Source organism: Leucopleurus acutus, assembly GCF_964270905.1.
Source record: "Leucopleurus acutus genome assembly, chromosome: X".
Classification (NCBI taxonomy): domain Eukaryota; kingdom Metazoa; phylum Chordata; class Mammalia; order Artiodactyla; family Delphinidae; genus Leucopleurus; species Leucopleurus acutus.
This window is the reverse complement of record NC_139148.1, coordinates 90,815,693-90,837,675: the sequence shown is the minus strand read 5'-3', so window position 1 is coordinate 90,837,675 and position 21,983 is coordinate 90,815,693. Positions and strand designations below refer to the sequence as shown.

Below are 21,983 nucleotides of genomic sequence, written 5' to 3'. Positions count from 1 at the left end.
GATAGTAATGTTCTAATGAATAATACACAAGCAAGATTCCACTGCTACCTTGTGGAGTGGCCCTCACCCAGCTGCTTTGTCTAACTATGCATTGGTTTCCTTTTCTGTAAAATAGGGTCATCTCGTACTTGAGAAGACCTAGCTGTTTGGTTCCTTATTCTGTCCAGATGAATGTTTCTGGTTCCTCAATGTATTATTACCATTCAGACATAGGTGACTCACACTGACCACTACTAAAAAAACCCAAAAAGACAGGGGCCAAGACCCAGTCTTGTCTTATCTATTTTGAAACAGAATTCAGGGTCTCAGAGCATAGCAATGGTGTCCTTGTTTCCACTCTCACTGGCCAAACCTAATTCCTTTCTAGAGACTCACCAGAGATGTCTACAACTCATTTTGGTTTTGAGAGAAAATACTCACTATAGCTTCCTCTGACTGTAAAGCTAAAACAAATTGTATGGACTGATTTATTGTACAAAGGTCCCTGTTGTCTTACTAAGGTCAAAACTTAATGGAGAGAAATGTTACTAAAATTTGTAAATTTACCCATAGATTATACTCATTTGTCTTGTCTGTCACCTAATAATAAGCTAGCAAAATTCTAACAAATAAACAGACTAAGGCCCTTGGAGTTTAACCAAAATGGCCATGTATCTGAAGTATAAATGAGCCTATTTTCAGCATTGAGGTGACACTGAGCATCAAACATGGTAGAGCCTTAAAGAAATCCCAGAGCCTAATCAGTATCATTTTTTCATACTGATTAGCTCTAGTCGAGGATGATAGAAAATAAAGACTAACAAGGAGTGATTAGTGGAAGAAAGCTTCATGGAGAAGCCAGGCCCTGAGGTGGCAAAAGGCAGTACCTGCTTTGAGAAATGTGATGCACATGGAGACCACTGTAGAGCTCTGTTAAAATAGCTTATCTCATTTTTCAGCCTTATTAATTAACAGCTCGTGAACATGCTGGACCACTACTGACTGCAGATCTTACAATCTACCAGTCTTGGTTGGGAAATATGCAAAAGAGCCAACCTCCATTCTCGCACTTTGCTTTTCAGACTTTTAAATCCCTCCACCTCTGGACCTTCACCAATTACCAGTGACCTGGGGCCACTGTATTGTCACAGCACTACTCTCCCAAGCAAAAGGCTTGGAAAGCATGCTGTCTGTTCCTGTCAGTGTTTGGCTCTACTCCAATACACATTTCCTAATTCGATTCATCAGAGGTAGAGACCTGTGAGCAAATGTTGCACTTCACCACATAAGAAGTAAAGGTCTTCCCCTTAGGGAGCTTCTTATATAAATAAAACTAAAGGGAGGCTTAGGAATTGATAAACACTTTATCTGGCTGTTTTCACTGAAGATGCCAGAACCAGGGATTTCTGAGGAGGAAGATGAACAAGAAAAGGACATCTTAAAGCATGAGCAAGGTGAAGAAAAGACATGACAGTATGATGTCATTAAAACTCACTGCAGTCTTCAAGGTGCTTCTTAAGAGAGACAGATTGGCTGAGTGAAATAAAGGAAATGCAAGATTTAAAAATCACCTATGCATTACCACTTGGGTTTTTGCAGTAGCTTGGCAAGTATGGGGTAAGAATAGAGCTAGTGAATTGGCTGTCGTATACACTGTCCTATTTGAAGTAAAGTCATGCCATCTCTGATGTCACTACTGGCTTGCTGTCAGAGAAACAAGCGTATTTATGGAACATTTCAGTATAACACCTTCAGGAAGGTCCTTGGAGATACTGGAATAATTATTAACAGATCACATTTGAGAAAGCATTTAACAAGAAAGAAAAAGAAGAAACAGTCAAATACAATTCCAAATAAACATTTATTACATTAGGCTTAGAATCCATTTCTCCCTCAAGGCAATTATCCTTGGATAAATGAGTTACTGAATAAACAAAGCTGTTATTATGAGTCAATTCTTCCTATAGCCTTTTTTCATGAAAGCAAATTATTGTGAAAGTTGATCATAATCTGTTATCTACATGGAAATTTGAAAACTGTAGACATTATCAGACAAATTCATTCTCATAAATAAATACACCAAATTACATAGAGATAGCATAGGGAACAAGAGCCAAGTCATGGACAGTTGGGATAGGTTTGTCTTATTAATGTAGTTCTTTTCACATATATTTTAAATACCTTTGAGCACATTACCATCTGTGTGTATTCTACTAATGAGCTGTAGCCTCCACGAAGGTCAGTCACTTACCATTGATTAGTTAGATGGAGACTGCTTAATTTCCAAGCCATTAATAAGGCACATTCTCTCGTTAGGTTGAATCTTCCTCTTGTTAGTGCGAGTAATTTATTAATGAGCCTTGAGCAAATCCTGTTGAAGCCTGCTTGCCAGTGAAACCGAGACATGGCACAGAAACTCAACACAAGCTGTACTGGCAGTGCTATAGCACTTAGATGTACCTAATAGTAGGTAACAAGCACCAATAACCTCCCTGTCTGCCTCTTTCCACCCATTTTTTGGATGGTACACTCTTCTAGGAATGGCCCTTCTCAAAGAAATAACACTAGATGGCTTGCCTTATCCAATTACCAAGAAGTGACCTTGGAGGCTGTACACTGGGATCTGTCTTTCTGCTAGCTCTACCTGGACCAGGCCTCTCCCAGGCCCAGAGGACTTAGAGAATTAGGCAAGCAAGTGCCTCATTTGTTTTAAGAGCCTAGTTAATGCACCCCAAGTCATGATTTCCTTTGTCACAGGGTCCAGTCAATTGTTTTGTGACACAGATCACAGGTAAAATTGTAATCCTGCTCGGGAGCAATGAGAACGTGTTCTACATGTCACAAGGAGGATCAGATCAAAGAACGTGTGTAACGCCACCATCTTCTTACATAAAAACCTGCCAACACATAGTATTTACTATGTACTCATGCTGTGTTTTTTTGATTTTCAGGCTTGGCATTCACAAAGACATTTCCTTTTTTCAGGGTCCTCAGACCTACTCTGAAGGTCAGATGCTACCAGGCTCACATGGGGCTTGGATTTCACGGCCTAAGGAAGGCTTCCCACAGGTATGGCTAATTGGGAAACAAATGTTGTAGTGCATTATTTTGCTTTGTTATTTTACTTTGAACTAGAACTTGAAAATGTTTAAAGCTAAGGCTAAGTTTTAAAGAATTATTTTAATTATTAAAAAGGTAAGTATAAAGAATATTACATAAAATGTTAAAATAGCAGGGCTTCCCTGGCGGTGCAGTGGTTAAGAATCCGCCTGCCAATGCAGGGGAGACACGGGTTCGAGCCCTGGTCTGGGAAGATCCCACATGCTCTGGAGCAACTAAGCCCGTGTGCCACAACTACTGACTGAGTCTGAGCTCTAGAGCCCGTGAGCCACAACTACTGAGCCCATGCGCCACAACTACTGAAGCCCGAGTGCCTAGAGCCCGTGCTCCGCAAAAAGAGAAGCCACCACAGTGAGACACCTGTGAACCGCAATGAGTAGCCCCTGCTCGCCACAACTAGAGAAAGCCCACACGCAGCAGCAAAGATCCAATGCAGCCAAAAATAAATAAATAAAATAAATTTTTAAAAATGTTTAAATAGTAAATATTAAATAATTTTAAAGGTTATTAATTAAAAAATATAAAAGCCAAGTATTGCTATCACTAATACTCAATTGCTACCAATCATTGCTGAATCTAATTCTAGGTTTTCTTTCAAAAGCCTTAAATAATGAGGAAAAATCTTCAGTAGGAAGTGATTATATCAATAATATTAAATCATTCAGCAGCAGGCCCATTATAAAATACCAGACCAGCAGCATAAAGATGCATTTTCATTTCTTCATTCAGCAAACATTTGCTGAACTCCTAACATGTGTCAGGCACTGCATTAAGCATTGGGGTGCACCGGTGAACAGATATAGTCTCCGCTCTCATGAAACCCAGAGTCTAGTCGGGAGATAGCCATTAGCCAAACATTGTGATAAGTGATCTGAGGAAAAGAACAGGGTATTTTGTGTCTCTCTTAAAGTTCAAAATACATGTTAACATAGCAAAGGTTCTGATGAATCCTAATGTAAAGAAACACCTTTAACTTCATCTAACCCAGAAAAACTGAGCACCCCTAAGTTTTGGAGTGGTTAGTGACAATCTCTTTGAGGAAGCAGCATTTAAGCAAAGAGATGATAGGTGAGTAGGAGTAGTACAGAATGTCCTCTGAAAGGACATTCTAGACAGAGGGAAGAGAGTGCTCCCTGAGGAGGAAGTAACCTGAACACCAGAAGAATTGACAACCTGGCTGGAGCAGAGAGAGCCTGTGGGGGGAGAATGGTAAGCAGTGAGGCTGTAGAGACTGGCAGGGTTAAGGCCATGCCCAGCTTTACAGGCCTTAGTAAGGTGTTAGAATTTTATTCTGAGTATGTTTGGAAGTTTTAAAGTATTTTTGGTAAAATAGTAGTGCAATGTCATTTTGTTTGCTGTTCGAATGTTTGTTTAGGATAACTGGCTATAGCATGGACAGTGATCCAGAAGAACATAAGGAGGGGAACTGGAAGACCACTTAGGAGGCTACTACAATAGTCCAGTTAAAGGACAACTGTTGCTTGGACTTGGGTAGATTAGGGGCATCCATGCAGTTTTCCATGGAACAGATATAAACTCACAGGTTTTTAAAGATAAGGTCGTGTGGGTTACTTAGCGACAAGACAAGGCCAGGGCAAAGACAGAACATAGTCTAATTTCCAAGGACAATAAACATGGATTCCACAAGAAACTCATAGTACAGCACATCCCAAATGGAGTTCCATCTCTCCAGATGACCTTTGGAAAAAGAAAGTTTCCGTGCTCCAACACAATTGGGAAAGCAGCATACTCTAAGTCCTGCTTGGAGTTCATAACACGAACTATTATATTAAAGTCCCTGCTAAGTCCTGCAGTTAAAAAAAACCCTTTAACTACTTTTACCCAGTGTTTTCAAACATTTTGGCCATAGAACCTTTTGCTTCATGTAACACATATTAGAGAGTTGTTGTGAGAATTTAAAGGAAATCCTATGTGTCAAGTGCCCAGCATAGGATCTGGCACACCGTAAACACTGAATGGGTTTGTTCTGGTAGTTGTTGTTGGAATTGTTATTTCTTTGCTTCCAGAAACAAGTCATAACATCCAGGACCAGCTTTAAGAAGCATCAGTTTATTTCTCTAACTCCTTGAGAACTTTGGTTTTTGTGTTGGGAGAGCCCAGACCCAACTGTTCAATTCTGCCTTGCTTGATCAGCAACTCTGGAAGCGGGTTTTATGTCATCTGGCAGGGCTCCATCCTCAGTATGAACAGAGGAACTGTCAGAGATAAAGGGTTGGGGGGTGCCTTAAAGACCAGACTACACCTTCTGTACAGTGCTACCTTCTCCAGGGAGCTGACCAGGAACCTTAGCTACCTGAGCCCTATCTACTTAGTGGTTCTGCCCTCCCCGGGAAACTCCAGGCCATGAGTGTTTGAAGCTCTGAGCAAGCAAACAAATTCTAAAATATTCAGCCAAACTTCCAGTTCCTTTTATATCAACAGGTTTTTAAGTGGGATACCCTTATTACAGAATTTTTTTAAAATCAGGTTGAAAAGGGAAGGCAGAAATGGAAATCTATTTTTAATTTTTATTTTATATTAAAGTATACTTGATTTACAATGTTGTGTTAGTTTCAGGTGTACAGCAAAGTGTTTTGATGCCAAAACAAAACGTACCTTCTCTTACCTCTTTTTAAAGGACTGAAGGGAGTCAAAAAGCACAAACTTTTATTTATAAAATGAATGTACTATGAGGATATAATGTAAAACATGGCAACTATAGTTAACAGTACTGTACTGCATATTTGCAAATTGCTAATAGGATGGATCTTAAAAGTTCTCATCACAAGAAAAAATCTATAACTATGTATGGTGATGGATGTCAAGTGGACTTATTGTGGTGATCATTTCTCAGTATATACAAATATTGAATGACTGTGTTTTATGCCTGAAACTACATATGGTTGTATGTCAGTTATACCTCAATTTTTAAAAATATAAAACTAAAGTATTTTTAAAAGGCATTTCCTAATATCCTACACAAAATTTAATAAGCTTTCAAGTTACACATTAAAGACCTCTACTTGCCAAGAATGAAAAATAAGGCCAGTATGTATGTGTATGCTCAGTTACATCTTACTCCTCTGTGTACATAATCTTTCATGAAATGATGTGACTATTTCATGACACCCTACACACTGAAAACTGCAGGTGACCACTATTTATGGAAAAGGAGAGAAGTGAAATGAGAGAAATAATCAAATCTACTGCCTAGTGCTACCCTTTAAACTTAAATACACAAAATGTTTTCCTGTCCAGAAAAGCAAAACCAAAGCCCCATCCTTGGGACTGCTGTCACTTCCATTTTGTTTATAATGACTAAGAAAAATTTGATAAGGAATATAACAGCAGCAGCAACAACAATATAACTGCCATCTATTGAACATCAAGCATAATATGCCAAGGCCTGGCTAAGTGCTCTTTCTACATATCTTCTCCAATTCTTACAGTAATTCCTGCACAATAGATTATTTTACAGACAAAACACTGGCGATTCAGTAATGTACCCAGGGTTTCACAGTTACCTATTGCATATATTGGAGTTAAACCCGGATGGGTATGGCTCCAGAGCAAGGATGCTTTCTATTACCTCTTCCTAACCAGTTACCTAACTTAGCTGAACAGGTGCCTCATCAGAGATAAACAATGCATGTATATTGTACATGTGCAAATGAATAAAAGCCTATTTTACAGCAAGCAGAGAACAAGTTTTAATGATTAATATGAAACGGAACAGGAATAATTTCCTATGGCTCAATTAGTCATGGAAGTCTTCTTGAGAGAGGAGGATTGGGGATAATGTTTGAGTAGAGTTTCAAGGTTACTCTGTTTCTGTCAGTTAAAGGAATCAGAAGGGATTATTACCTCTTGCATGTGTTTAAAACAAGTGAGTGTTTAATTTATACTTACTGAAAAATAAAGGGAGAAGCTTCAATTCCATACAGCAATTATTAACCAGTTATACAATTTCTCTCTGAGTTTGCCTTCCTTCTGCTCTCTCATTCTGCTCACTTTAAAATGTTTCTTATCGAAGTGGAGTTGATTTACAATATTGTGCTAGTTTCAGGCATACAGCAAAATGATTCTTTTTCCAGATTCTTTTCTATTATAGGTTATTACAAGATATTTAATATAATTTTAATATAATTTCCTGTGCTATACAGTAGGTCCTTGTTGTTTATCTGTTTCATACATAGTAGTTTGTACCTGTTAATCCCATAATCTTAATTTGTCCCTCCCTCCTTCCTTCTCCCCTCTGGTAACCACTAGTTTGTTTCCTATGTCTATGAGTCTGTTTCTATTTTGTATTGATATATAGATTCATTTGTATTATTTTTTAGATTCTACATATAAATGGTATCATTTAGTATTTGTCTTTCTCTGTCTGACTTCACTAAGTATAATATTCTCTAAGTCTATCCACATATCTACAAATGGCAATATTTCATTCTTATTTGTGGTTAAGTAATATTCCATTGTGTGTGTATGTGTGTGTGTATATATGTGTGTGTGTGTGTATATACATATATATACACACACACACACATATATACACACACACATATATACACACACCACATCTTCTTTATCCGTTCTTTATCCATTCCTCTGTTGATGGATACTTAGGTTGCTCCCATGTGTTGGCTATTGTAAATAGTGCTGCTACGAACACTGGAGTGCAGGTGTCTTCTCAAATCAGAGTTTTCAGTCTTTCCAGATATATGCCCAGGAGTAGGATTGCTGGGTCACATGGTAGTTCTATTTTTAGCTTTTTAAGGAACCTCCACACTGTTCTCCATAGTAGCTGCACCAATTTACATTCCCACCAACAGTGTAGGAGGGTTCCTTTTTCTTCACACCTTCTCCAGCATTTATTATTTGTCAACTTTTTAATGATGGCCATTCTGACCGGTGTGAGGTGGTACCTCATTGCAGTTTTGATTTGCATTTCTCTAATAATTAGCAATGTTGAGTATCGTTTCATATGCCTGTTAGCCATCTGTATATCTTCTTTATAAAAATGTCTATTTAGGTCTTCTACTCATTTTTTGCTTGGGTTTTTTTTTGATATTGAGTTCTGTGAGCTGTTTGTATATTTTGAATATTAACCCCTTGTTGGTTGTGTTGTTTGCAAATATTTTCTCACATTCCATAGGTTGTCTTTTCTTGTGGTTGGTGGTTTCCTCTCCTGTGCAAAAACTTTTAAGTTTGATTAGGTCCCATTTGTTTATTTTGGCTTTTATTTCTTTTTCCTTGGGCAACTGATCTAAGAAAATACTGTTATGATTTATGTCAATGAATGCTTCGCATATGTTCTCGTCTACGAGTTTTATGGTGTCATATCTGACATTTAGGTCTTTAAACCATTTTAAAATGGTTTTAAATGTTTTTGAGCCAAAGAATGCTGATCGTTGAGCTGAAGGGAAAAATAGAAGCTATACCGGTTGCCCAAACTAAGAATCCATAACTCCAAACACAGTGCTGCCCTAGCTTTTTGGGAAAATAAGAGCGTGGAAGCTGCACTGTCAGGTGAATTCTGAGTGCAATCTACCCCCTATATGTATCTACCCAAGATACATTTCATTAAAGCAAAACAAAATAAAGCAATTTTTTGGTAAGTCTATCATGTCTTGACATCCAACTTTTAATGCTTTATAAATAAACAATGCCACAGTAGCTGCACGGCCAATCATTCCCTCCTGCAAGTTTTCAACAAGTCTGAAGCATTTGCTGCTTTGTTCCCATAAGGCTAAGCCAGAGGGAGCTCTTCAGATGACCCTAAAGATCAGGGCAAAGCACCAGCCACACTTTGGCATTTTATTGTTAATTAATTAATTAATTATTTATTTTTGGCTGAGTTGGGTCTTTGTTGCTGCGTGCAGACTTTCTCTAGTTGCGGCGAGCGGGGACTACTCTTATTGCGGTGTGTGGGCTTCTCATTGCAGTGGCTTCTCCTGTTGCAGAGCATGGGGGCTGTGCAGCTCAGTAGTTGTGGCTCATGGACTCTAGAGCACAGGCTCAGTAGTTGTGGCGCATGGGCTTAGTTGCTCCACAGCATGTGGGATCTTCGCAGACCAGGGCTCGAACCCGTGTCCCCTGCGTTGGCAGGCAGATTCTTAACCACTGCACCACCAGGGAAGCCCCACACTTTGGCATTTTCTAGTAAAAGCCTCCAAGAAGCTCAGTGGAAGGCTTTATTATCACTGCCCAGTGTCCCTGCAGAAGTAGTAGAACAAATGACATTTGTGAGGGCTTGTGGAAATTTGATGCTGGTAACCCTCACCTCTGCCATCGATTTATCATGTGACCTTGGGCCAACTCACTAGTTTTTCCTTGAACCTCTAGCTCCTCATCTGTGAAGCTGGAATAAAAGCAGTGACCATTCACATGACCCCTAACCAGTGGGCAAATAGAAAATGCTACACACAGTTAGTGCTAAACAGTAATAACAAAATCTGAGGGAAAAAAGCAGGGCATTTCCACTGAAAACCCATCACACTTTGAACCACAGATCAGTGAGTACCTGCAAATAAAACACACTTTTCAGATTACAATGTATTTTCCCCTTTTCTGGTCCATCTCTAGAGTACTATATGTCTTCCTGTCAACCTATTAGGAGCACAAATCGTGCTTCTTATAGTTAAGTATCGATTAGGTTTGAAAGGATGAGAGATAATAAAATGATAAAATGTACACTCTGGGGGTGACTCTGTTATTTGGATCAGTTTAGCTTTCAGTCTATAGGCAAGCAATCATTTATAGGAAGTCTGGCTCTAGGCTTTGGGAGGGAGGCGTAAAGGGGAGAAAGGTATATTAATAGAACTCCACATAGTCCTGTCTAGAACTGTTTATCTGCTACCACAATCTCCACAAGAAGGAAAACCAGGCTTTTCTACCACTGGTCCTCATGATTTCCACATCTTTTTTTTTTTTTTCCAAGATTATTAAAATTTAACGCTTTATTTTTTAAAAAAGGTTATTTTCAAAATTCCATATGTGATTTTTCACCTACACATAGGCAGGGTATAAAATAATGCGTGAAGAAGTCAGTGATGGAAGAGCCGGAGATTCGTGTGAGCGAGGATTATTCCCAGCTCATCGCAAGCCTCGATCACAACGTTGTCAGCAGTGGAACCGGAAGGGGCAGCGATGTAGGCCACGCCACTCCTTTTAGCTCTGTCTACATTGTCCCGGAAAGGAAAGAAGGCATCAGAGCTGATGGAAACTTCACTAAGTTTGTCAACCCATTCCCTCTTCTCTGCCTCGGTTAATAACTCGGGGATCTGCTCAAACAGTGCCTTCCACTTGATCAAATCTTCACCCTCTCCGATGGTTCCAGTAACATACTGATCGATGGCGTTGGAGATTTCTGCTCTCTTCACTCCAGTTTTAAACTTCATGGAAAGCACTTGTGGGTGATGTCTAAGCCACCAATAGTTTGCCTTATCCCCGGCAAGGCGTGTGCAGTGTATCCGAGACTGCTGTCCAGCTCCAATGCCAATAACCTGCCCGTCCTTGGCATAGCACACGGAGTTAGACTGAGTATACTTGACAGCAATGGTGGCCACAGTGAGGTCTCTGAGCGCAGATTCCGGCAAATCTTTATTCTTGGTAACAATGTTGCTAAATAATGACCTGTTGATGACACTATCATTTCTCTTCTGGCTTAAACGAAGACCAAAGAGAGTTCGAACTTCGTTTTCATCTGGACTGTAAGACTGGTCCATCTGAAGAACACAGTAATTCCCATTTTTCTTCTTAGAAAGTAATTTCAAAGCTTCATCTTCATATCCCGGGGCAATAATACCATCAGATACCTCTCTAGAGATAATTTTGGCAGTAGGGACATCACAAATATCAGATAATGCAACAAAATCACCAAAGGAAGACATCCTATCAGCCCCTCTTGCTCTTGCATATGCAGTGGATATGGGTGTGAGCGTTTCGTACATATCATAGACCATGCAGACTTTGGCTTCATCTTCACTGAGTGGAACTCCAACAGCAGCGCCTGCCGGGCTGACATGTTTGAAAGAGGCAGCGGCTGGAATGCCTAAAGCTTCTTTGAGTTCCTTCACCAGCTGCCAGGCATTCAAAGCATCACACAAGTTGATAAATCCAGGGGCTCCATTCAAAACTGTGATTGGGAGCTTGGGCTTCAGGGTATATAACTGGGCAGGAGTTTGATGAGGGTTCATTCCATACCTCAAGGGCATCTGAGATATTCCTTTACTATATTCTTTCCTGAAGTAATCTGAAATTGCTTCATCATATCGTGCCGTATGAGTGAAAGCCTTCAAGGCTAACTGGCGTCTTGTCTCCAAAGATGTGTCTTTGCTGTCGGAGCCCTGCATCTCTGAGGACACAGCCGCGTAGTCCTCTGGTTCACACACTACTGTCACTCGAGTGTGGTTTTTGGCTGCCGCTCTCAGTAGGGTTACTCCCCCAATATCAATTTGCTCAACCGCCACTTCAACAGTTACAGCCGGAGAAGCCACCGTCTTTGCAAAGGGATACAGATTACAAACAACAACTCTTATAAGACTGAAATCAAGTCTGGCCATGTCAGCATTATCTTCTGGGATATTACGAGCCAAGATGCCAGCATGGACTGCAGGATGCAAGGTTTTCACACGCCCCCCTAACATTTCAGGAAATCCAGTTACCTCAGAGACGTCTCTGAAAACAGATAAACAGAATATTGCTGGTGCTTCTGCTGAGTTGTCATTTTACATTTTACACCATTCCAAAGCATCTTCCAACATTTTTTCAGAGCCTGACTGCCAGACCAGCATCTCTGAGAGCTTTTGCAGTCCCTCCAGAAGCGATCAGATGCAAACCCACAGAAGCTAGGTTCCTGGCAAATTCCACAAGGCCGGTTTTGTCAGAGACACTCAATAAGGCGAGCTGGCCGGGTGCCATGGCTGCAGGCCGATTTCCACATCTTTAACCTAACACTACTGTTGAGTTGATCCGCAGCCAGGTGGTCAACAAGATAGGCCCTTACAGCAATTGATCAGATTGTCACACGGTCAATTCAATAAGCAACACCAAAAGCCAGTAATATTGGACCATGAAACGGTAGGTAGAGTCATTTCAACCACCTTCATGACTAAATTACATCTACTATGTGCTCTCACAATGTCAGTGAATATAGCTTTCAAACAAATTCTTTCAGGGAAGCACAGCATATCAAACAAAAGTGAAGATGCTGTGGCTGAAGTGAGTGAACCCAAAGGCCCTGCTCATTCTGCCTCTCTCCCCAACCCCCATATTAGCCTCTGAAGCAACTCCAATGAACCCAGAGGCATGCACAAAACATAATTTGAAAACAGTTTGGACCTAGCCCAAACCCCTCATTATTTTTTAGATGAGAACACTAAGGCTCAGAGAAGAAAAGTGACTTAAAAACAGCCTCCTAGAATGTAACATTTCAAGGATTAGAATCCAGGTGTCCAGATTCCTCATGTAGCATCTGACCCTATATGAGTTCTTCATGCATGGCCAAGGTAGGCCAGGTCTCCATCCCATGGGTATGGCTATCCTGGGAAGGGAGGAAAGCGGGGAGGATTGTGCACTGGGGCAGCATATGGAAAGTACAGATCCCAAGGGGGTGAGGTGCACTTCAGGAGAAAGATGGATAAGCAGCAGAGTATTTCTTTTCCATGGATCTGATCTCCTCTTACCAGAGAATGGTTAGCTCCTTACAGAAGCAAAATACCAAGCCAAACAATTCCACACAGTACTCGGCAATTAGCAGTTAACAAGAGCAAGAAGCAGTCACATTTGAATTAGGTTCAAATTGCAAAGACGGCCTTAAAAAAGAACTCTTTTTAATATCTGAAGAGCTAGAACAATCTTTATATATTTATTTATGGGAAACTCTCATTTAACTGGAATCTCAACAATCAGAATGCTCAAATAACCAGTTTACTTCCCCTCCCCTCCCCCAGAGTTTTGAATAATTATTAACATTTATGATAGTAACTTTGAGACACTGTAATTTATGGCAGGGTCTTCCAGTCCCCTAAATATATTCATCTACTCATTCATTCAATGAATATTTATTGAGTGCCTACTACTTATTAGGCCCTGACCAAGCACTAGGGAAACTGAGCTATTCTTGGGAGTCCAGTGACAGTTTTCTTGGAATGACATTTCAGTTGAAATATAAATATGAGAATGATAGAGGTGGGGATGAGGGCATTAGACAAAGGGATCTCTAAGGGATTTCAAGAGCTAATTCTCCATGATTCTATGACACTATTTTGTTAATTTACTATATATATGATATAATAATGAGACTAGTTTGAATTTTAAATTTCCTTGTCACCAAAGTAGTCACCAGCCATCTATTCTACCTACTAGCACTGTTTTAGGCTCTATTATAATTTAAAAAAATTTATCTCTTAATTGTGTCTCCATATCCAGTTTGGTTGTAAACCAAAGAAACACCCTATTGCTTTACATTTATATCACGATTTTCACTGAAAACACATTACCACACTAATCTAGTTAGTAAGATCAGCTTGTGGATCAACTTATGTTGGTTATTTTAAAGAAGAAAATCACTCTCAAAGGTTAGGTCAAAACTGGAGTTATTTCTATCATGCCATGGGTTCTGAAGTGAATTCTCAAATAGGAGATGTAAAACTGTTTTGAGTAGTGACAACAAAATTGAAATAACTAAATAGCCTTGTAGATGACGAAGTTGAAAATGACAATGCCTACTTAGATATTTAAGGATGGTCATTCTGGCCACTCAACAAGGGACATCTTTCCTTTTATTTTCATTCTTCCCCAAGAGGGACATGTGCCTGACACATAATTAAGAAAAAAGATTAAAAGTCCAAGATGAAAGGCAAATCAGCAAAAAAGCCCATGCCAATCTTGGTGTACCATGAAAGTAGGATTTTAAGCCCAAGGGTGCAAACTTAGAATTTGAAGGAGCCTCATGATATCATCTGATTGAGGTCTTGCCTTAAGTAAGTGAATCTATAACAGATAGTGAGCATGATTATCTTAATTTAAAAGAAACTTTCTTTAAATGTCAACCTAAATCTTAAATCATCTATTCCTCTTTGAATGCAGAAAAATACCAAAATATCAAAAAATACCAAAATATCAAAAATACCTCATCTCTTTCAAGTCATCCTTTAGACTTCTTTATTCCAAGACAAAACAATTACAGTTCTTTTAACCTTTCATTGTAGAGCTTATTTTCTTGCCCTTTTACCATCTTTGGAAGACTAAACCTATTCTCAGTTGACCAATGTGGATTTGTCTCAAATCACACTCACATGTTACAGGGTGGCTGTGATCTTCCTTCCTCCACAGCAGAAACCAAGGTCACCAAAGGAGCAATCACACATTTGCCTAGTGAACTTCAGGGGAAACTATACTTGGTGTACCCCTCCAACAAAATTCCTAATGTGTTATGAACTTTCTTTTAACGATATGCTGAAATAAAATATGCAATTAAAATTTTAAATTAAGCTTTTCTAATTTTGATGTTTTAAATTAAACATATAATTTGGTATGAGAATACATAATACAGTATATTAAATTTATTGAGTATTACATTCGAGGGGGAAAGACCCTGATCAATCAAAAAAGAAAGAGATAAGTTTAAAAGCTTTTGTATAGAGCAAGGTAAGATAGAACTAAATAAAATTAAATTGGATACATCTGAGCTATCTTTTAAAAATATGTTTTTGCTCTGACAGAACTCACTCTGCTCAAATTCCAGATGTCCAAATAGAAAAAGATAAGAACTCTCCTAGTGTTAATGAAAGTTGTTAATTTTCTCCAGTTAGACTCAATCCACCCTTGTGCTTAAGCTGTTTTCAAGGTTTGAAATATTATATACAGATAGATTAGATAAGTTCTAAGATGACAATGAATTCCAGGTTAAGACTCCTTGGTATAGAGCAAGTAAGAAGCTAGACAGAACTTAAAGAGGAAGCAGAGGGTGCTCTCATTTCACTCCAAATTAAGAAGATAAATTGGAAACACAAGCAGGATCTGAAGCTAAATAGAAGGATGATATAGGTTCCTGAAAGTAGAATTACCCAAAGTCTCATTTTGTAGGAATTTTAGTGATTTGTTAAAGCTTCATGTCATTGGGTAGTTCCCCATAATTTGAGGAGTCTGGTGTAAAATGAAAAGTGAAGGTCACAGGTCCCTTCTAAGTATAAGGCCCTGTGCAACTGTACAAGTCATATTCTTATGAAGCCAGCCCTGGTTGTTATAAATATTCTCAAAATGATATGCCCCCTTTGAAAATTTAATGACAGCTATCAATACACGCATACATTCACTCACACCCCCACACAAAATTTTGCATACAGTTTCAGGGGGTTTGTGGGTTCATTTAAGCCCTGTCCATGGACCTAAATTAAGATCCACTAGATGAGACTGATTCTGTGAGACTCCAGGAGGCAGAGCTAGGATCCACTGGTGGAAGTTTACAAAAGGGCAGATTTGAGCTTCCTAACAATTAAAGGCTTTCCAAAACTAAAGAGACTGCTTTACTAGGCACTTGGTTCTGAAAGTATAACTGTCAACTGGACCATCGTCTGTGTGGTATACTCTAGAAGGGATTCCTACACTGGTGGGAGACTGGATTAGATAACTTCTCTGGTTCCTTACTGGATTAATATCTTGTGAGGATAACTATAAGAAGTTTCTACCCCACAGCTCCTCTTTGCCCACCCCATTTTCTGATGGCTTGAATATACTTGGTTTCAGCTGCCTTGATTTATTTCATTTTCCTTGACAAGGTCTTTACCTTCTTGAATGCTAAGTTATGTAAATTAACCTGTAACCTGTGGGTTTATATAAAATCAACATGCTAATTTTATGCAAAGTGATGCAAAAGATCCATCTTCCATTTTCTCCGGGAAAAAAATCTGATCACCTTCCTGAATGGACATTCAAAGTAGCATAAATAATCAAGAATGTGAAAATGGCATTAAAGCTCTTAATAAAGAGAAACAAAAAGGGCACCAAGTAAATGTGAGGGGGATCATCCAAGGAAACTGATGATACAAATCCCTTCTAATAAAACTCCTGAGACGTCAGAAGGTAAGACAAGCCCCATCTTAAAATGTGGAGAATACGAGTACAGAAGTAAAAATTCTAAAATCACATTAGAAAATAGGAAGGTGAAATGACCCAGTACACAGAGGTGTTCATTCTCTTCCCTGTTCTTGCACATTCAAGAGGGAAGCCTAATATCCTGGGCCTCGAAACACTGGGGTCAGAGTTCAGACCCTGCAAAAGGAAATGGAAAGGCCCTCTTCTGACTGAAAAACAACTGCAAAAACAAATATCATTCTAGCAACAAACTGTCAAAGCCTGTAAGGATGTTTTTGCTCTAACTTCCTGTCATGACATTCACCATAAATGATGTGCTTCCTGTTCCTTTTTCTAATCAGCATGATGAGTTGATGAACCACACTTTAGTGCCATGCAGAGGCTCTACTCCAGAATTTAAAGGGACAACTAGAAAAGGAAGGGGGAAAGGAACATGGTTGGATAATCAATTTTACAAAAAAATGTCCTAAGGGCCCCTTTGTTGTACAGTTTTCGTTTTTATGACACTGAAGTTCTAATCAGGATCTAAAGTAGATTTCTTAAACTCAAAATCAGATTTTAGATATCTGCTCACTAATTGGCCAGCTCTTGAAGAAAACGGAATTAGTTCTAAGTGAGAAGCAAGCTGAAATTAGTAGCAACTTTGGCCAAGCGGCAGTTAAGTGAAACACAAAGGATTTGAGAATGACACGTAGGGATTGAATAAAATGAAAAGACGTACAATAGGTCTGGGGTCTGATATCAAAGGAGAAATTAGAAAGTGACTGAGGAAGAGCTCAAAGAGCTGGAAGACTTTGCTTTGAAGAAAAGTAAAAAGGAAGGCTGAGATACAGAGGCTCTATAAAAGGCTAACTTAGACCTGACCAACATAGCAGCGTGCTGATAAAATCAGGCCCTCCTACTCCCCTGACAATTGAGGGTCTAGTTCCTTTATACTGTCATTCCACTGGGTATGCTGGGTAAGGGGGGGTGGGGAAACACTGTCAAAAATGTTTGCACTACAAGGGTTTAAAACCTGCACATTGCCAGTTCTTGCCATTGCTGTTGTTTTGTCTAATACTTTGCAGTAAAGGCATAAGTTTAAATATGGGATCCCCAGCCAGTATTGCAGAGAATGACTTTGGCTATTCATTTACACAGCGTTTTCTTGAGGCTCTTTGTAATTCCATGCCACATGGATGGTATGTTCTCCTAGGAAAAATAAAACAGAAGCAATTGGCCTGCCCTCTCCCAGCCTACAAGTCTTACTTGCTCTCCCAGGCTCTCTGTCCTTAGCTAGTTCATACCATGTGAGTCAGGAATAAGTCAAGTCACTGAGCATTTTGAGGAGATTGAGCTGAAGTGAGTAGTGTTTATACATAGAAATCTCATTAGAAACTAAAGTCTATGTGAATGTGGGCTCTGTGGATGAGGATGGAGCTGCAGAGAGCCCTGATAACCATAGTAAATCCTCCTTGTCAAAAAGGCAGAACTGAGGGTAGGCAGGCTGTGCTCTGGCCACAATCCCAAACTGTGGGAGGTGGAATACTTAGTAACTCAAAGTTGCCCAACTTTCTGCTTCAGTCACCATACTCCACAAGTCTGCTAGGTTGTCAGCAATTCATAAGCATTTATTCAGTCACCTAATAAACATTTGTAAGTCAACTATTATGCGCAAGGCAGTCTTGTAGATACAGATAATTCAAAGAAACAATTCTTGCTTTTGGGAAGTTCACACGTGTGGTGGAACAGACAGGCGTACAAACAACTAAATCTGAGTATGACCATTTCTAGTATAGAGGTTTAAAAACTGCTACAGGAGAATAGAAAAAGGACAATTAATTCTGCCTGTAAGAGGTGGGTGGGTGGAGGCAATCCAGGGAAACCGTCACAGAGAAAATGACATTTGGAATGGCTCTTCAAAGATGAGTAGGATTATCAAAAGGCAGAGAAGGTGTGAAGTAATTTACAAGTGAAGAAAAGCATAAGAGCAAATGCTCAGAATGGGAAAGTGAACAGTGTTTTTTTTTAAATGAAAAAAAAAGACAAATTCATAATCATAATTGGTGTTTCAAGACTTCTCTCCCAATAGTTGATAGAGTAAGTAGACAAAAATTAAGATTATAGAAAACTTGAAATATCTCAACCAATTCTTCCACCCAGGGTGGTTTGTGCATGGAGGGGCATGTGACCTATTTAATTATTGAATAAATGAATTAAAGAATAAACTAAGTAGGATCTTGTATACCATGGATTGTATGCCACAAGGCACATAAACTTTATCTTGTATGCAGTAGGGAGCCAAAAGAGTTTTATTTCATAAGAGAAAGACATGATCATATCTATAATTAAAAGCAAACAAACTAGTAAAAACACCATCTGCAAGTTATTATGGAAAATGGGCGAGTGTAGAAGAGACCGGAAGCCAAAGACAGGAAGACCAGGTAGGAGGTTTGTACAGTGTTTAGGAGAAAAATAATGAAAGGCTGAACTAGGTCAGTGGCAGGTAGGCTGCAGAGGAGTGAGGTAGATTTGCAAGATATTTTAGAAGTAGAATTAGTAGAATTTGACAATTACTGACTATGAAAATTATGAAAGACCTAGAGAGTGCACCATATATTCTGGCTCAGAAACATCATAATGCCATTTTAACCAAGATAGGGTACACAGGTGGAAAGGTGGAATTTAAAAGGTGGAGATTAAAATTTCAGTTTTGAAGAAATTGGAGTTCAGAGTACCTGTGGGACAACCAAGTGAACACATCTAGCAGGAAAGTAGTGCATGTAACCAGGAAGAGACATAAAGACTAGACTGCTAAATCTAGAAGCCTAAAAAGGTCTGGAGTTCTTAGCCCTGGTTGCAAATTAGAATCACCACAAAGTTAAAATAAACAAAAAATACTACTGATGCCCGGACTGCACTCCAGCCTAAATAAATCAGTATCTCTGGGGGTGAGACCTGTATAATATGTTTTAAAAGCTCCCGAGGTAATCCTAATAAGCAGCCAGTGTTGAGAAGCACTGAGTGGACAGTTCATAACAAGGGAGCAGAAACTCAGGGAAAGTATAAAGTGGTATTTAAAAGGAACATTAAGGGAAAATGCTGGCAAAACCCACAACTTTTTAGGGGTAGTCAGAGGAAAACAAGGTAATGATGGAGGCTGAAAAAGAGTAGCAAGAAAGATATGGAAAGACCCAGGATAAAGTGGTGTCACTTGAGCAAAAGGAGAAGAGAGTGTCAAAAAGGCAGGCATGTCCAATAGCATCAAATGCTCAACAGTGTCCCAATGTACCAGCCGAGGATGGTTTAAAGATGAACTAGCCATTGCCTATTAAAGAACGAGGTAGTTCTAACTAAAGGCGAGAGGGAGAGACAGGTCACAAAAGTTGTGAATCTTTTGGATACTGTTCAGCCTTGGTGAGGGCTAGATGACCAAGAAAGAAGCAAGGAATTCTTTTTTTCTCACATCTTTATTGGAGTATAAAGCTTTACAATGTTGTGTTAGTTTCTGCTGTACAACAAAGTGAATCAGGTATATGGTATACATATATCCCCATATCCCCTCCTTCTTGAGCTTGCCTCCCACCCTCCCTATCCTATCCCTCCAGGTGGTCACAAAGCTTCGAGGTGATCTCCTTGTGCTATGCAGCAGCTTCCCACTAGCCATCCATTTTACATTTGGTAGTGTATATACGTCAATGCTACTCTCTCACTTCATCCCAGAGAAGCAAGGATGTTAAAATCTGAGTGGCTAGGGGGAATGCCAAAGGTAAAACCTGCCAGTCCCATAACTTTTCCCTGCCTTAAGCCTCTGAACACCTAACTGAAAAGGAGTAACTAGAGCTAGGCTTCATAGTCACCTTCTTTGGGAAAAATAGAAAGATCTATAGGTAGTTCTGTAATAATCTGAGTAGCTCTCACAAACTAGATAATCGTGCGAGACAAAGGGGAAGGGGCTAGGGGAGGGTGCTTAGTGCATGTGTGCAAACATTAGCCCAATCACAGCACAGTGACTGGAAAAGTCGTTACTCCTTGTCATGTCAGACTCTGAAGACAGCCACAGGATCTTAAAACACTACTTCAGAGCTATAGAAGGAATGTATTACAGTGCCACCTGCTGGTAATACTAAGACCAGAAACAGGTTCCTTTCTTTTAAAATCATTAATTCCCTGAGGCTGAAGATTAAAGAATAAACTTCATTCTGATTTATAATTAAAGGTGATGGTCTATTCAGTAATTTCTTTTATTCAAAAGACATTTTCAGAATTGAAAATAAATCTTGGATTGAACCTTCCTATCATAGCAAATGGAAAGCATGGGAACAGAAACACTAGAAGTCTAAGAAGGTCCCACCAACCTTGCCCCATGTCTTCCAATATGAGGCACCTCAACTCACATTTCCTTTCTAGACTCTCAATATATTTCCTATAAATTTAAAATTGGATATATAGTCAAGACACCATCTGTCTAGCTACTTGTTTCTGCCCAAATATGTCTCCTCAACTACTTGAATCTTATACTATCCTCCAGGCAATCTGGGCTACTGAGTACTCAAAAATAGCATCCATTTTAGGCATCCATACATTTGCACCTGCTGTTCTCTCTGCTATGACTATCGCCCCCATCACTATTCCCAACCCAGTCTTCAAAGTCAATGTCAAAAGACACCTCTTTCATGAAGCCTTCCCTTATCACCCTCACCCCCAGCTGGGAATAATATGTTCTTCATAGGAACTGTATCTGTACCTCTTTTATTACACTTATTATTTTATACCATTTACAAGAGTTGTAAATAGGACATATCTGTGGTAGAGTGAAAAGACCATGAACTTTGGAATAAGTCCACTGTCCTAAACCTGGATTTGCCATTTAATAGTTGGGGACCTCAGGTAAATGTAACTTCCCTAAGCTTCAGTCTCCCTGTCTATAAAATGAAGATAATGGTGCCCATACAAAAGAGCAGCATGGCAGGGGATTTAAGAGAAGGACTCAAGAGCCAGAGGAACCTGGGTTTAAATCCTGGCTGTGCCCCTTACTAGCTATATAAAAGTGGTCAAATTATTTAGCTGCTCTAAGCCTCAGTTTCCCAATCTGGAAAACGAGACAATATGGGACCTACCTACCTACATACCTCAGTATCTTTGCATGAGGAGACAATGTATACAAAGTGCCTGGCATATAATAGCACTCATTGCATGTTGGTTTCTCCCTTCCCCTATGATTTACTGAATTCCTTGGGGACAAAGCACATGCCCCATCCATTTCCGATCACTTAAATGTTGGCACCTGCCCAGCACAGGAGCTTTAACACAGTCTGCTTGTATTTTGGTAAGTTAATAAATGCCACATTTCTATAACATTCTTTAGCAGAATTTAGTTCCAGGCAACCACTGTCTCATTTCTCTACAAAGCAGTGATGCCAAATATATGTCACCCATCTCAAAGGTTTAATGGGTGTCTCTTGAAACCATGTGTTCCTTGTCTGTAGCCATTTAGGGAGAGCACATTTACAAAACAGCTCTCCTAAGTCATACCCGAAGAAGCACGGCCTGACTCTACTTAGCCTGGGGCAAGGTCATTTAATTTCAAGGCATTTCCTTTAGAGAACAGTTCTGATGCAATCGTTGCAAAACAATGTGCTTCTCTATGACAGTTTCAGATAAATATTTGGAAGCAAAAATAGGGCAAGAATCAGAATATGAACAAAAGTTTAAACTTGCATATTCAGTATTTCTCTAATGGACCAGAGGTGTCCTACATATTTTAAGAAATCTCTGGATGCCAACTTTCCCCAAGGACCAAACTA

At 39.5% G+C, this 21,983-nt stretch overlaps 2 protein-coding genes across 2 annotated transcripts in view; both read right to left on the bottom strand.

Annotated features, from left to right (window-relative positions):
* The window catches only part of IL1RAPL2 (interleukin 1 receptor accessory protein like 2), a gene marked incomplete at both ends in the record, with an annotated part of 1,088,726 nt that overhangs the window by 1,053,542 nt on the left and 13,201 nt on the right, over nucleotides 1-21,983 (bottom strand). The gene's annotated exons all lie outside the window — the stretch shown is intronic.
* On the bottom strand, nucleotides 10,041-12,021 carry LOC309978522 (bifunctional purine biosynthesis protein ATIC-like; the record flags this gene model as incomplete). The annotated part of the gene is made up of 2 exons (XM_082865074.1): nucleotides 10,041-11,778; nucleotides 11,876-12,021. The coding sequence occupies 2 exons, from the start codon at nucleotides 12,019-12,021 to the stop codon at nucleotides 10,146-10,148; spliced, it is 1,779 nt and encodes a 592-aa protein (XP_082721200.1). The 3' UTR covers nucleotides 10,041-10,145.